At 44.1% G+C, this 16,538-nt stretch overlaps 1 protein-coding gene across 7 annotated transcripts in view; it reads right to left on the reverse strand.

Moving 5' to 3' along the window:
* ATXN7 (ataxin 7) overlaps positions 1 to 16,538 on the reverse strand; it is a 154,100-nt gene that overhangs the window by 98,377 nt on the left and 39,185 nt on the right. For all 7 annotated transcript variants that reach the window (XR_007404312.1, XR_007404311.1, XM_049098228.1 and 4 more), the window contains exons 3-4: positions 7,787 to 8,128; positions 7,522 to 7,590 (exon numbers count right to left, since the gene is read on the reverse strand). Coding sequence is in view for 5 of the 7 variants with exons in the window: in XM_049098228.1 (XP_048954185.1) it covers positions 7,522 to 7,590; positions 7,787 to 8,117 (400 nt within the window). In the remaining 2 variants the exon portion in view is untranslated. The remainder of the gene's footprint in view (positions 1 to 7,521; positions 7,591 to 7,786; positions 8,129 to 16,538) is intronic.

The raw sequence follows: 16,538 nt of genomic DNA on the forward strand, positions 1-16,538 counted from the left end.
TCCTTAGAACTTCAATCAAAAAAATACTTTAATAATCAGAGGGGTACATTTATTAAAAATACTGCCATAAACTTTGAATATCAATGTGATTAAAAGCAATCTTGCCCTGAAATGCTATTTAAATAGTGAAATTTCACTTCTTTTTTAAAGAATTCTTTCTAATGGTACAAATCCCAGATGATTGTGTTTGCTATCTGCTGCAACCTTGGCTTTCATTTAATCTTTTTTTAAAGCCAATTACTTCTAACGCAAACCACACACACTACCCCTCCCCCTCAAAGAAACGATTTTATAAAAGAACTGCTAAACACAACGTATAGACTACTCTAAGGCACAGCAAGGAAAAGGCTCTGGTACCTCTAAAATAAATTGGGAAGGGGGCAGTAAAGTTCAGTTTTTCTAGCTGAGGATAAGGAAAACAAAGTCACAGCAACCTGCTCAAGCTCATGAAAAGCAGGTGAGCATTCTGGAATGGGCTCAGCACAGCATAGGGTCAAGCATTTGGGCCATGGAGTTGTGCAGATCTGGGTTAGTCTCTTACATGCTTTGTGATCTTACCAAGGTACCTCATTTCTCCGAGCCTCAGTTTCCTCCTCTGTAAAAGGGGGAAATGATAATACCTAGATCACACGAGTGCTATAAAGATGGTAAAACTTGTACTGGCACAGAATAAAAGGTCTCACCAAACTTAAGCTGTCCACATATGTACAGGTACATTGTGAGGTATGGCAATGAGAAAGCAGGATATCCTTATAAGAAATGAGGCCACAGAACATGTAGGTCACACTCAATAATGATGCATAAATTCCTCATGCTTCATCCCCAAAGTTAAAGTTCACAAGAAACAGAACTGTAACTGGGGTAAAGCTTGTGAACCCCATCCTACTATAGCTAATGTACATGATTTCCATTAATGACAAAGCCTTCAGGGTTGAGGAATTCAGCATGGATTGTGCTTGGTGTTACACTCTTCAGCAAGTACAGAACCCTAAAAATGTGAGATATAAGAATGCTATACACCCTCTCCACCCATCAGAATGCAGATTTCTTTCCTGGTGGACCTGCCTTTTAATTCCCAAGATGATTCCAACGGAGCTTCAGCTTCTCTAACCCAAATGCCAAGGGCAGAAATTCTTAAGAATTTGAGTCAGGTACCCCTTTGAAAATCCTATAAAAGTTTGATTCTTTCTCCAATTGAGCTTAACAGAAGCCAAGCAGCATCCTTACAGTTTAAGGCTCTTGAAAGCTGAGACAATAACAGCTTTGTTGATGCTGTATTTGAATTGCCCTGAAACAGACCTATGTCCTAGAGAAAGAGCAGTGAATGACAGAAGTAGACAAGGATAGGATCCTTCTTACACAAAACCTGATATAGAGTCTCACAAGTTCCTTCTAACCCAACGTATTTCTTCAATACTGAATAAACTTTTGGTTTAAGAAGAATGGATTTTACTAAAGATTCTCCACTTCAGAACAGAAAAGTTCAAGGAGTACCAGAAGCACACTCTGCAGAATGAGTTTCCCTTCATTAACCAAGGAATCTATTAGAATAAGAATTGGCAAACTCTTTCTGCCAAGAGTCAAACAGTAAATTGTGGGCCTGGCCGACTGTATGGCTTCGGTTGCACCTACTCAACTCTTCTGTTCTTGTATGGAGAAGCCGCCACAGACATTCAGTAAATGAGCAGCTGTGGCTATGTTCCAATGAAACCTTACTATGGACTCTTAACATCTGAATCTCTTATGTTTTTCACAGGTTGTGAAACAATCATTTTCTTTTGGGTTTTTCCTTCAATGATTCACAATGTAGGAACCATTCTTAGGCAGCAGACAGGGTTTGGCCCACACACAGGCTATAGTTTGCATTAAAGAACTAAGGAGGGTGCCTGGGAGGCTCAGTTGGTTAAGCGGTTAAGCGTCAGCCTTTGGGTCAGGTCATGATCCCAGGGTTCTGGGATCAAACCCCATATCAGGCTCCTTGCTCAGTGGGGAGTCTGCTTCTCCCTCTCCCTCTAATCCTCCTCCCCATTTGTGCTCTGTCTCAAATAATAAAATCTTAAAAGGAAAAAAAAAAAAAAAAAGGAGCCAAGGAGCCAGAATCAAGGAAAAAGGAATCCCTGTTGTGGGAGGGTCTCTAGGCCTCTAGGGGTCTTTCACTCCCAAGTTAGACTTTACAGGTAGAGAGTTACATACATGAACTGTCAGCAAGGGCACTGTAAACTGTCAATACAGCCCTAACTCTCACCCACAAAGCATCAAGTGTGGGTGACCTGCAACTGAATCACCTAAGTGCTCCGTAAATGAGTATTAACATAAGTCTGATGCAGTGAACTTGGATCTCACTGATTCCTGTGTCTGAAGCTCAATTTCAAACTCCAGTTGAGATGCACGCAGAATGCAAAGACTGCCACCTGTAGAAGCTTTGTACCATGGAAGAGGTCAGGAATGGCAGCCTGGCTTGCCTCAAAAGAAGGCAGAGCTCACATATAGGCTCTACTTTGCAGGACACAAGTTGAATCCATGTAAGCAGAAAAAAGAAGACCAAAAGAAATGATATGCTGTCTGGGACATGCTTCACAATAACTCAGTGTGGGGAATAGGACAGAGATGAAACAAGATTGGGCCATGACTCATTAGTTGTTTAAACTGTGTGATGGATACAAGGAGGCTCATTAAAATTTTTTTCTGTACTTTTGTAGATTTTTCAAATTGTCCATAAGGAAAAGCTGCTAGAAAAATCAGGAGAGAACCCTAGAGAAAAATAGAAATGTCCTCCACTTCAGGAAGAGGGTTTTATGCCTATCATCCAATTACTTTAACAATACTTCACACAGTTACCTATTTGTTTTCACTTGACTGAACATTTTTTTTTTCCCTAGGAAAGAAACACTTGGCATTTTTTTTTCCTAGGAAAGTCAACACATCCATGTTGACTCGGTCTTTGTTGATTGAGGATACCCACCTCCTAGTCAGTTTTTTTTTTTTTCTTTTAATCTAGCTGCTTGTAGATGCCAATAACCTCTTTTTCATCTTGCCCTAGGCTCAATTATGTCACCCTTATTATGACAGGGAAATCACCTGTCATCAAGTGTGGCTATCACTCTGGGTTGCCATCCTACTCCCTTGCCTAAATATCACAGATAAGAGAGGTGGTGTCCTGTCTGCACTTTCTGGAAAGTGTAAATGGAGTGCTAAACTCAGGACAAAACAACAGGAAGTGCTGAAAGACAGCCTCTGGCCTTCCCTGGGGCCATAAAGCCTACCTCCCACAGAACAGGTACCTTTGTGGGGGGGGGGGGGGGATGTCACAGTGGAAAATTTATCATTTGACTTCTTCATCCTTGAGTGACTCAGTTCAATCTTTCTAAATAGCCCAATTAATTCATTTTGGGCAGCAAATATTTACTGAGCACAAATGGTGCAGAAGCTGAATATGCCTCCATCAACAATGCTCCTGTCCTCTGGGAGCTGACATTCTAATGAATGAGCCACCACATAATACATACTTTCCACTGGTGACAGGATAAGTGTCTATTGGAGAGAAAAATACAGGCTACTTTGTTTTACAGCAGGTGGCTTAAAAGAAGTTAGAGATGCTTTTCCCAAGAAAATGTCATTTTTCCAACTCTACTGCTGACTCCCACAATTACATGATTTTTAAAAAAAATCTGCCATGAAATTAAGACATTTAACATTTTCATTTTTTAAGGCTCCCTATATGTTGGGGCACTAATATGGAAACCTTAATCAGTTACTCATACCAACTGATTTCATCTAAAAACAATTTTGTTAAACATAGAATTTCACAAGTCACCTCTGGAAGAAAGGGTAATTTTTCTTCTAAGTTTAATTGTTTGAAAAAAGTAAAAATGTATTATCCATTTTTTCCTACCTAGGTCAACTCTGCTATCAACTAATATTACAAATTACAGAAAACAAAAGGCAATAAAAACATGAGGATGCAAACGAAAAATAGGCCGACCTCTGAGAGATAACTGAAATTTTATCCTAACATTTGCCTACCTGTGCTAATTGGAAGAAAAGGGATGATATATTAGGTAAACCACAAATAATCTCACTTCCATTTAAATCAATAGTTCTAAATTCTCCTGCAGCATTAGCCCTTAGGCAGTCTTGCCATGAGGGAACTGGCCAAACTAAGCTACAAGAGGAAAAAGAAAAGGACAGAAATCCTGGCTTAGCAGTTTTAAATTCTGGAGTTATGAAGGATCCTCGAGAATTCAAGAGAAGCTGTGGACAGCTGCCCTAGAAAGTAGACATACATACTTCCACTTAGAATTTCAGGGCAACTATAACAGCCCTGAAGCCCATTCAAGTCCCAGACTAAAACCCCTTGACCCAAATACAGAAATACTGAAATCAGAAATCAAGTCTAAGATTATCAGCAGTTTAAAGGGTTGAAAGAATTAGTATGCACTGAGTCATTTTCCATACGTTATCTAACGTAAGGTCCACACTCCGACAACCTTGAGAAGTAGGTACTATCATCTCTTTTTACAAAGAGGAAAGCTAGATTCTGACAGGTTAAATAACAAATGCCAAAGTTAAGCAATCTGCTGTCACATACAGGTTTTTAACTCTTAGGTCCACAATCACGAACTGGATGAGAACTCAAGAAGTATGGTTCACAGTCCTAAGCATTTTCCAAGATGGGAAGTTTCTGATTTTTAGTGCTTCAACCATATGATCAACTTATCTACATTTCTTCTCCATGTAATCTCCCTGCCAAGCAGAATTAGTACAGATTTAGCTCCATGCACCTCTTCTTGTAAGGAGATAATCTCAACCAGAGACAAAAGACAACTGTCTAACAATTTTTGATAATTTTAAAATGTATTTTGGAGTGCCTGGATGGCTCAGTTGGTTAAGTATCTGCCTTTGGCTCAGGTCATGATCCCAGAATCCTAGGATGGAGCCCTGCACTGGGCTCTCTGCTCAGGGGGAGAAGCCCACTTCTTCTCCCTTCTCCTTTCTCTCTCTCTCTCGCTCTCTCCCTCAAATAAAATATTTAAAAATTAAAAGGTAAAAATAAAATGTATTTTCATTTCTTAAAAAGTCTAACATGAGCTGCTGGTTAGACAAAGCCCACTGCGTGGGTGCTGAACATTCTCATGCCTGAATTTTAAAACTGGCTCAGAAAATCATAAAGTCACAAATGAATTAAAAACTGACTGAATTGGGATCCCTGGGTGGCGCAGCGGTTTGGTGCCTGCCTTTGGCCCAGGGCGCGATCCTGGAGACCCGGGATCGAATCCCACGTCGGGCTCCCGGTGCATGGAGCCTGCTTCTCCCTCTGCCTATGTCTCTGCCTCTCTCTCTCTGTGACTATCATAAATAAATAAAAATTCAAAAAAAAAAAAAAAAACCTGACTGAATTAAAAACTTCAGTCTCAAAACACCAAGGTAGGGGATCCCTGGGTGGCGCAGTGGTTTGGCGCCTGCCTTTGGCCCAGGGCGTGATCCTGGAGACCCGGGATCGAATCCCACATCGGGCTCCCGGTGCATGGAGCCTGCTTCTCCCTCTGCCTATGTCTCTGCCTCTCTCTCTCACTGTGTGCCTATCATAAATAAATAAAAAAATAAATTAAAAAAAAAAAAAAAAACAACACCAAGGTAGAATTTCGGCCATCCTGTCCCATTCAGCATCCTCTGAATAGTTAGAAGAGCTTTTAAAACACAGCACCTTTAATAATCACTAATCATTTGATAGGTCAGATGCACACACAACCAACTCTTATGACCCCATTTTGCCTCAAGAAGATAGTCAAGAGGTCTTAGATCCTCATGGTAAAACCTGCTGAAAATTACATATATGGCCAAAACTGGGTTCAGGCCACTAAATTTGGTTGGGTCTCACACCAGACCAAGTTGCCCAGTGAAACACGAATGTACTTACTCATCCTCTATTGGGGAATTACCAATAATTAGCACGCTGTTTTCACACAGATTTAGAAACCCTTTATGGGAAATGTATCCACACCCAAAAGAATAAAAACTAAGAACAGGAGTGGGTCAGGTCCTCTAATGCTCTACTCCAACTGCTTCCTATGAGAGTTGCCACCTAGTGATTTTAATTTTTTAAGCCCAGGCGGACTGCCAACTCAACACTAAAACCGGACTAACAACTGATTTTTCCTATTGCAACATCACCAGCAAGTCCTTTGCTTTCCCTCTCTTTCCTTCGCAAACACCTATTCTCATTTTCAAAATCAACTAATTTGCTCTATAATCTGTTCCAATTGGAAGCTCTCACAGAGCTGCCACTGGTATTACTCTTCCTCCCAGTGCCAAGAAGCCAACAAGAGGCCAGTTCAAAACACCAAAACAGCAAACGTGAAAAAAAAAAAAAAAGAGAGGCCCTAAAAACAAGAAGTAAATATGGAGACAGTAACAAAGGGCCAACTCTGGACTTTAAAACGTTCAGCTCGCCAAAAATTCTACCTATTCTTGGGTGCTGGACAGTAACTGCCAAAGTAGATGGCTACACATGAGGAATGAAATTGCATTGGGGAATAGAAACTCAGTATTTTGGATACCAAATCTCATGTAAGGCCTTGTCCTTACTGCCACTGAAAGAGCAACTTAAACTGAACCTAAAATCGATTGGCCTCCAGAAATCCTTTGTGACCACAGTGTGCCCAGGCCTGGCACAGGCATTAGACAGCAAAGTTGACTATTCAGGGAAAAATAAAATCGGGAAGGGGAGGGGAGGGGACGGGGGGGACGGGGGGAGTCGGCCGGTTCCTAGATACCTGACCTCTCATTTGGAGACACACCTTCAGCTACAAATATTTTCCTAAGCATCCTTCCCTAAGTATCAAACAGTTTTATTAAAAACTGACCAATAATTAAGATATAGGGTTTCACTAACTATGGACACTAAAGGCTCGTTTCACCATATAGAATTCTGGACTTTTTCCTGCCCTCATCTTGGCCGCTCACACGTACATAAAGTCTGACCAATTCCTCAGTTGTGATGATCCTTCTGTGGCATCCTAAACTCTGTAGCTTAAATCCCATGGAAATAAGGCTGCACAGATAACGTGTTATCTTTTCTAAGGTTTGCAACCAGTTTTGATTGCCAGCAGACAACAACTGGTGGAAAGATTTCCTTTCCAGAGACCCCGAAAGCATTCGTGGACACGCTTTCCAAAGCTTGAGAATTACTTTCTCCACTTGTGTTTCTCAGGAAGAGGGTCAGACCAGGAGGGATTTGGGTTAAACTCACCGCCCGTCCCCAAAGCTTATCATTGAGCAAGGCGGCTCAGGCTGCACCACGCCAGGCCTCGACAGAAGGGTTCCGGGACGCTCCCCATTACAGGAAGCCCTGGAAACCAGATTTTCCAAACGTTCCGCTCTCCCCCTCTTCCTCCTCGGACAGCAGCATCCTCGCGAGGGTGCGGAGCGGGTAAGGTGGGACAGAAATCCCCCACCCTGGTGAGGCCGGCTAGTAAAGTTCCTCAAGGTTTTGCAGGAACTCCAAAGGGGGGCTGGACTCACCTTCGCGACAGAGCCCCATGACTTCGCGGTTTTTCCCAAACTCCTTGAAACTTTCGTCCAATTCCGTCCCTAGGAGACACACACACACAGGAGGAGGGAGAGGCAGGTCAGTGCCGGAGTGTGACGCACGCGCACGCACGCACGGAGTAGGTGCGGGCACCTCCGCGCACCCCAACCGGGCGGCAGCATCCCTGACCCCGGGGGAGGGGGCGGGTCGCAGCGGGGGCTCGGGGGACCTGGGGAGGGGGCGCGCGCGGACACTCACCGTCCTTCCCGGGAAGTTTGGAAGCCTCGACCCACAGATTCCACGACTGTCCCAGCATCGCTTCTGGGCTGGGCAGGGGCCTGCGCTCCCCGACGGTCGCCATTGCGGCGGCGGCCGAGGTGGAGGCGGCGCCGGGGCCGCCGTCCTCCGGCCGGAGGCGCCGCGGCGGCGGCGGCGGCGGCGGCGGCGGCGGCGGCTGCCGCTGGGGCTGCGAAGGCGGCTGCTGCTGCTGCTGCTGCTGCTGCCGGGCGGCCGCCGCCGCTGCTCCGCCCGCTGCCGCCGCCGCTCGGCGCGGCTCCCCCCTGACGTCATCCACGGCCCGCTCCGACATTCTTTCCGCTCCTACAATGTAACAAAAAAGGGGGAAAAGAGTCGCGCGGGGGCCGCTTTTAAGGAGGCGCCGGGGAGTTCCGGCGGCGTGCGCGGCCCGCAGGCCGGGTGGGGCGCGCTGACAGCGCCCCCCGGCCGCCCGGCCCTCCCAGCCCTCGCAGCCCGCCCCCTCCGGGCCACCCCCCGCCCCGGGCGCAAAGTCCGCGGCCCGGCTCGCTTTCGCTTTCGACTCCCGCGGCCCTCGGGGGAGGGGACGGGCCGCCGGCCGCCCGCCCGCCCGCCCGCCCGCCACCGCGGCGCAGGGTCCCCCGCCCGCCCCTGCCGCCGAGAGCCGCACGCAGGCCGGCGCCCCGCGCTGCCCCCGCCACGGCTGCCCGCGCCGGGAAGGCCGCGGACGCTCCCCGGCCCTCGGCTGCCCACCCTGAGGCCGCTCGCATCCCCGGGCCGGGCCGGCGGCCCCGCTCCTTCCTTCCGTCCGCGCGTCCGTCCGAGCGGCGGCGCCCGGCCGGCTCCCTTAAGCAGAGGCGCCTCCCGCCGCCTCCTCCCCCTCGCCGGTCCCTCCCTCTGCTCGCTCCGGCGAAGTTTGCACGTCAAGCCCCCGGAGCGGAGCCAGGGCCAAGTCGGAAACGCAGCCGCCTATGGAGCAGCCGGCCGGCGGGCCGCGGGCCCCGGGCCCCGCCGAGCGCAGTCGCCGTCGGGCCCTCCCGCCCCGGGGCTCGGGTTCGGGTTCGGGTTCGGGCCGGGGCCGCAGGGGCCGGGGGCGCAGGGGGCGCAGGGGGCGCCGGGGCCGGGGCCGGGGCCGGGGCCGGGAGCGCTCGGCTCTCGGCTCTCGGCTCCGCGCTCCCCGCTCCCCGCTCGCGGGCGGCCGCGCAGCTGTCAAGAGCATGAATGGCCAAGCCGCCGCCTAACGTAGGAAACCACCGGCCGGCGAGGAAACGCGGCCCAGGTGCCGGCCCAGGTGTCAGCCCGAAGCCCGGTGTTCGCCCGAGGCCCACCACTAGAGGTCACAGCGTGCGCCCTGGGAACTTGAACTTCTCGTCTAGCAAAGAGACCATGAAATCTGTGTAAGATGGAGAGAGGCGGAGGCGAATTTTGGAGACACGACCCGAAATTTCTCTACTTGCCCTTCCACTGCTTCTAGAAGTGATTTGTTCGCCCCGGGAAACAGCAACAACAATCTTGACATTTTAAAATCGGACTTTTTTTTTTTTAATCGGACTCCTTTTTAATTCAAGTTCTTAGTCCCCCCCCTCTTTATGGTTGCCTTTGCTTGGACAGGGCGCGAACCCAGGGCTTGGGGAATATACAGCATTCCTAGAAAATGTGTTTATAAGATAGTGTTTTGTCACATTTTGTACTAAACACTTGTCCACAAAATTTAGCCCCCCTTCCCAATACATACACACACACAGGATGCAAAGCTTTTGCTTAAGTGATAGGTAAAGATAGCAAAATAACAGGCTACTTAATGAACTGAAGTATGTGAAGTACTTGAAACAGAGGCAGACCACACCAACCACCTTCAAGAAGTACCGTGTTGTTTCAAACTGACATGAGAATCTGAAGCCTGACACAGAAACAAGGATTTTTTTTTTTAAGATTTTATTTATTTATTCATGACAGACATACAGAGAGGGAGAGAGAGAGGCAGAAACACAGGCAGAGGGAGAAGCAGGCTCCATGAAGGGAGCCCAACATGGGACTTGATCCTAGGTCTCCAGGATCCGGCCATGCGCTGAAGGCCGCGCTAAACCGCTGAGCCACCTGGGCTGCCCAGAAACAAGGATTTTAATCATGTTTCACATGGCAATAATATCAGCACTCTTGTGGCACATGTGTCATAATTGTTTGCTTACAGGTGCTTTCTCTAGGTGGAGAGGAAGAGGGTTTCATGTTTTTTATCTCGAACATCTGGCATGATAGAAGTGGCCAACTTCTCTGCTAAATAAACAAAGTCCAACTTGCAGAAACAAAAATATTTAAGTCAAAGTAAAAATGAAGAAGGAGATGTTATTGCAACCTAAACTTAATGCAGGGCTCCCATAAGAAAGGGTTTAAGTTGAAATTTTACAAGATTTAAAAATACACACATACACACACACACACATTTATTTTTAAAAAGATTTAGAAATAACTGTGTAAAATTTTTCCTGGATTGCATGCAAATATAAATTCCAAAAAGTGAAATTATGCATGCTTCCTGTCCTTAACTAAGTAGTAGTAAAAACAGGGGTGTCTGGGTGGCTCAGTTCATTGAGTGTCCAACTCTTGATTTCCGCTCATGTCGTGGTCTCAAGGGTCCTGGGATCCAGCCCGAGTGGGACTATGTGTTAAATGTGGAGTCAACTTGAGTTTCTTCCTCTCCCTCTGCCTGCAGTCACACACTCTTCTATCAATAAAAATAAAATCTTGGGCAGTCCTGGTGGCCCAGCAGTTTAGCGCTGCCTTCAGTCCAGGGCCTGATCCTGGAGACCCGGGATAGAGTCCCACGTTGGGCTCCCTGCATGGAGCCTGCTTCTCCCTCTGCCTGTGTCTCTGCCTCTCTGTGTGTCTGTCATGAATGGATAGATAGAATCTTTAAAAATAAATAAATAAATAATAAAATAAAATATTTTTTTAAAGCAATAAAAACAAAGCAACCAAAAATGGTGGAAATTACTGAAAGGATAAAAAATCATTTCTAAGGCTTTGACTTCCTACATGAGTTGTCACTGAGAAAAACAAATGGGCAAAATACAGAAGTCCTTTGATATTAACAGGGCTCCTTTTTTTTTTTATGGTTTTATTTATTTATTCATGAGAGACACACAGAGAGAGAGAGAGGCAGAGACACAGGCAGAGGGAGAAGCAGGCTCCACGCAGGAAGCCCAATGTGGGACTTGATCCTGAGACTCCAGGATCATGCCCTGAGCCAAAGGCAGACACTCAACCGTTAAGCTACCCAGGCGTCCCAAGGGTTTCTGACTCTTAAGATAGGCCTCCAATATTGGAAGAGAAGTCCCCAGTACACTTTGAATTTTTCATTCATCTCAAATCACTGAAAAGTTTGTAAAATTACATTAAAATGTCCAATTTCTCTGTTTTCCTAGATTAAAGTGCAGTTTATTACTTTGAATTTTGTAATTCAATATTTAAGATAAATGAAAATTTGAATTTTAATGTCACTTGGAACTGCCATTACAAAAACAACTTAGAGCAACCCAGCTATATAGACACAAAAGGGAGCTTGCCTGTTGAGTACAGCCCTTCTGATCTCTGAGAGAACACTGTGAGAACGAAAATAAGGGGAAGAATGGCAAACATGAAGTACAGACTCACTTCCCCAAGACACTGCTTGATTTCCCTCTTTTTACATGTGAAAATCCTTCAAGATTCATTAATATAACCTCTAGCCAATGGGCTCAATATGGCACTTCATAATACTTCAACTTCTGTCTTTAGTGATGCTCAATACTTTTTTTTTTGAGTGGTTTAATAAAGAAAACACAACAGGGCATTAACTGTAAAATACTAAGTATCCTCTTAGCATTACAATAGTTATTAAGGAAACTATTACTAAAAAAAAAAAAAAAAAGAGAGAGAGAGAAACTGTTACTAATAACAACTATCAGTTATTGAGTACCTACTAGATGCCAAGCACTCCCAGAGGTACCTTATTGCATTATCTCAATTAGTATTCAAGATTGTATAAGGTAGAAGTTGTATTACTTGCAACTTACAAATAAGAACAGTGAAGGAGGGCTCTGGAAGCTAGGTGCTATGAATTCTTTCTGGATCCATATACTGGCTCTTCCACTTACAAGCTGTGTAACCAGAACAAATGACCTAACCTATCTGCACTTCAGTTTCCTAATATGTAAAATGGAAGTAAAGCCAGGCTTCTTCTGAGGAAAAGATCCATAGGAAGCACTTGGTACAAAGCATAACACAAAATAAATATTATACCTAAGTGTCTTATATCAAACTAAGCAATCCAGATCAATTCTTATCTGTGAAATTTATTTAAATTTAAAGTTGAAGATGTGGGAACCAAAAGAATAACAGGCAACTCCTGGCATCTCCCCACCAATTCTATTCTGCTGCAGCCAATACGTTTTACTACACTTTCTTCACCCATAAGTTAGTTCTAAATCCTTCCAGATTCTGATATCCATGGTTGGTCTGGGTTTCCCAATAGTTCAACTGAGTCCCCAACAAAACTCAAAACTGGTAAGCTGAGAACATACACTGTTCTGATATGCAAATTTGGGCAACATTTTCCAAGTACTCCTCATCAACAGGGCACAGTCTATAAAAAAAAGAGTACAGCAGAAACAAATATTTTCCCTACCAGGTCATAATAAAAAAACAAAACAAAAAAACAAACCTGAAGACTTCCTACCTAAATACCCCTCCTCTATATTCCAAAAACATAAAAAGAAAATTACCAATACAATTTGCATTCATTTCATATAATTATTTTAATACAGTAGTGTCCCTTGTATGCTATCAATCAGTATTCCTGCCAGTGTACTGATGATGTCTTACAGCTCTGCGGATCTTCAATATCCATCTGCACAGATAAATGATATGTTTCATAAGGTTTGAGTAATGAGGACACTTCCTGATTGCCTAACACATACCTGGCACTCTGATAGCACAAGGTAAACACAACATAGCAATTTTGCTGAAGACATGAGAGTAAGAAGTAGGGGGAAAAATTTAATTCATCAGGATGCTCGTATGCAAAAGGCTGTCACCACCAATTAGACTGTATGTGGCTTAAGAACTAGGCCGTCAGAAGTGAAAGGCTGCCAAATTCTGAGCATTTCATCCCTTCCAGGGATGCATTTAAAATATGGCCTTACTTCACCATCCAAATTTAGGGATGTTCCCAGTAGGTGCCAAGGGTAACAAGGTCTCTCTTTACAAAAAGTATTCTTTGCACAGCAGATTCACTTGTAAAATGCTTTGTTCAAAGGCCAAAGGCATCAATAAGTGAACAAAAAAAAAAAAAAAAAGTTGATCTTTTCCAGTCTTTAAATTCAGTTTAACGTAAAATGGCTGAAACTGTCCAAAATTTCTAAGATGTAAGACCCTACACAACCAGACTCTGTATTTGGAAAACAAAACAAAACAAAAAGCCCACTGGTCCCACTACAACATTTTAATAAACTTGAAAACCAGTAACTACAGTATATTTATCTGTGCAAATTACTGGGTTGGTAACAGAGAGATTCTCCATTATCAACCCCAAAGGACTGCAGTTATTTGAGTAACAAGAAACTCAGATCCCCTGAATTAGAAATATGTTGGCTTTGGTCTATTTCTCCTAAAATTGGCTGAGCCTTTATTCATTTCCTCTCTCCCTCCTCTGACCACACCTCTCTCTCTCCCTCTTTCTTCTCTAAAGCCAGGGCTCTGCTCTCTTCTGCATGTGGGGCTGGCAGGCAAGGACCCTTTAACCATGCTCCCTCTAGTGAAATACTTAGAGCCTGTCATGAATACTTCTATTCCAGCAGGGGGAGAATAGTGGAAGGAAGAAATTGAATTCAGCTCAGTGTCTGGCATTACTGACAATTAAGTACAAAATCAGAAATAATAAGGATAGCCACAAAGGTTTGGAAACTTAAAGAGGAAGGTAATACACTTTTTAAAGATTTAACCTGTACACATATTCATTCTACAAGCTGTGTCCATTGCTAAAAAGTTCAAAATTTTGAATTTTTTTGTTTTCTTAATCATATGCATAAGTTACAGACAAGTTCTCCCAAAGAAACATTCACCAGTAATAGCAAACTGTTTGGAGGAAGAAACGATTTAAAAATACAAAATAGGGGATCCCTGGGTGGCTCAGCGATTTAGCACCTGCCTTTGGCCCGGGGCACGATCCTGGAGTCCCAGGATCGAGTCCCATGTTGGGCTCCCGGCTTGGAGCCTGCTTCTCCCTCCTCCTGTGTCTCTGCCTCTCTCTCTCTTCTCTCTATGTCTATCATAAATAAATAAATAAATAAATAAATCTTTTAAAAAAAGACATAACCCAATTTATATAAAAATAAATAAATAAATAAATACATACATACATACAAAATAATAGGGGCACCTGGGTGGCTCAGTAAGTTAAGTATCTGCCTTCAGTTCAGGTCGTGGTCCCCGGTCCTGAGATCAGCCCCATGTCAGACTCTCTGCTCATCAGGGAGTCTGTTCCTCCCTCTCCCTCTGCCCCTGCTTGTGCTGTCTCTCACTTATAATAAATAAAATCTTTAAAACACACACACACACACACACACACACACACACAAAAAAAAACAGTAAGTCTTAACTTTAAACTGACTAAAGACCAACTGTTTCTAGGGATTTAATACTGGCCTGTAATTTTAAACTTGATTGAAAAATCTTCATTTAGAGCCTTTAAATGGTTTTAAAAAGAGAGAGAGAAAGAAAAGAATAAAAAGTTATGGGAAAAAAAATGAAAAGTCAGACCAGCATTTAGCTATAAAAAGAGGCTGACTATATAGTTAAAGCTCTAGTGCACTGCTTCAGATGCAATAAAATGCAAAGATTAAACAAACTTTTAAAAATAGTTTCCTAAGTCTTCTTTGTACTGATACAGTTTTCACTGAAGTGACTGTAAATACCACCACATTACAGGCCCAGCAGTTAAGAACATGAGTTCTAGAGCTGATATGCCCAGGTTAAATCCCTGTGCTACCTCTTACTAGCTGTGTAACTCTGGGTAAGCTATTTAACCTCTCTGTACCTGTTCCCTCATCTATAAAATCTGTAAAACAGGAGTATCCACTTTATGAGGACTATTAGGAAATCTCATAGTGCAAAAGCACCCTGTTAGCGTTAGCGATTCTTATTAATACTGTGTCTGTCATACAGAAAGCCCCAATTTTCATCTATTCATGCTATACTATCAGGTCAGTCTTGCAGAATGAAGAAATGCTTTAGTTATGTCAGTCCTCGCTCTGACAGTTTCGGGGGCTCCCCACCGACAACAAAATTCAATCAAAACTTCTAGCACTCAAGGTCCTCTAAAGTTGGTTGCATCTCACCATGTCTACAGTGTTCCCTCCAACAGGTACTCTACAGTCCAGCCAAAATGATCAATCTATAGCTTCAAACATGCTCCAGCACCCAAGCTTTGTTCAGAGAGGTCACTATTTATATTACTTTGCCTCCCTTGGCTTAAATCCTACTATTCAATCAAGTCCCTACTCAAACTCCCATTTCTTTAACAAAATCTTTCCTGATCCCTCACACTAAGCAAATGAGAACTCCTCTCCATCTCCAAATCACAGGACTTCATGGACTAGGGGGTTCAGAGTACATGCTCTGAAATCAAGGTGGCAATGAAATCTATGCATGGTCTTCCCAGGGATCAAATGTCTGCATTCCCAACATAAGGGTGTCATGGGAGCTCAGACCCTACCTACCCACAGACTGCAGATGTGTGGTGACTGGTTCCCAAAGCTAGGCAGCAAAATGCCTTGAGGCTGAACTCTAAGGCTAACAGAGCAGGTGTGTTAGTACAAGAAGGAAAGTACAACAACTCTTTCTTTCCCCTCTCCTCAGCAAAGTTCCAGCTCTGAGCAGAGCCCTAGATCCCACAAATACCACCCCCCCTGACTTTTCCCCATTCTTTGTATGCACCCTGATCCCATAGCCATTTGGGTCTGTATTGCTTCCCAAAGGACTGCTCCACAAAGACTTTCATCCCCTGTCTACCTCCAAAATAAAACATTCCTTTTCTTGGTTGACATAAATGGCATGCAGATTAACTATTTTTCACTAAACATGTAAAGGAATGAATATAGTTTTCTGTTTTCAACAATATGTTTTAATCCTAACATATTCTCTCATATAGAAGGGGAGACCTTAACCCAGATGACTTTCTAGATGTAATGGTTCCTAAACCATTCTTCCTAGAAACACACAACTATTGCATCTCTAAGGCCATTTTGATATTAAATGCCACAATCTATGAAAGAAGGCAAAGTTTCTGACATTTTAATCTATTTAACCTATTTTAACCCTTCTTTTGATCAATGTAAAACCCGCAGGACTCTTCTCCACTTTCTACCACAGCCTCCTCCCCACCAAACTGCTCTAAGTAAAGGAACTCCAGGAGCAGAAAAAAACAAAATTGCTACTGGTGAGAAATCTACCTTTCCTACTTTCCAGAGCCTCCTGCCTCTCTCCACTTTAGAAAACAGGTATTTTCACAAAACATCGGGATATTTCCACATGGTTTCTGTGAGGACTGGAAACAGAGCACCAATCACATGTAAGTGGTTAGTAAGCTAGAATCTGACTTATCAGGTATTTCTTAAAAACAGAGCCAAATAAGTAAATTGGGCTTCACCCAAACCATTAAATCTTTGTGCTTCAAAGAACACCTTCAAGAAGGTAAAAAGATAACCCACAGGGAGAAAGT

Source organism: Canis lupus, chromosome 20 (genome assembly GCF_003254725.2).
Source record: "Canis lupus dingo isolate Sandy chromosome 20, ASM325472v2, whole genome shotgun sequence".
In the NCBI taxonomy this organism is placed as follows: Eukaryota; Metazoa; Chordata; class Mammalia; order Carnivora; family Canidae; genus Canis; species Canis lupus.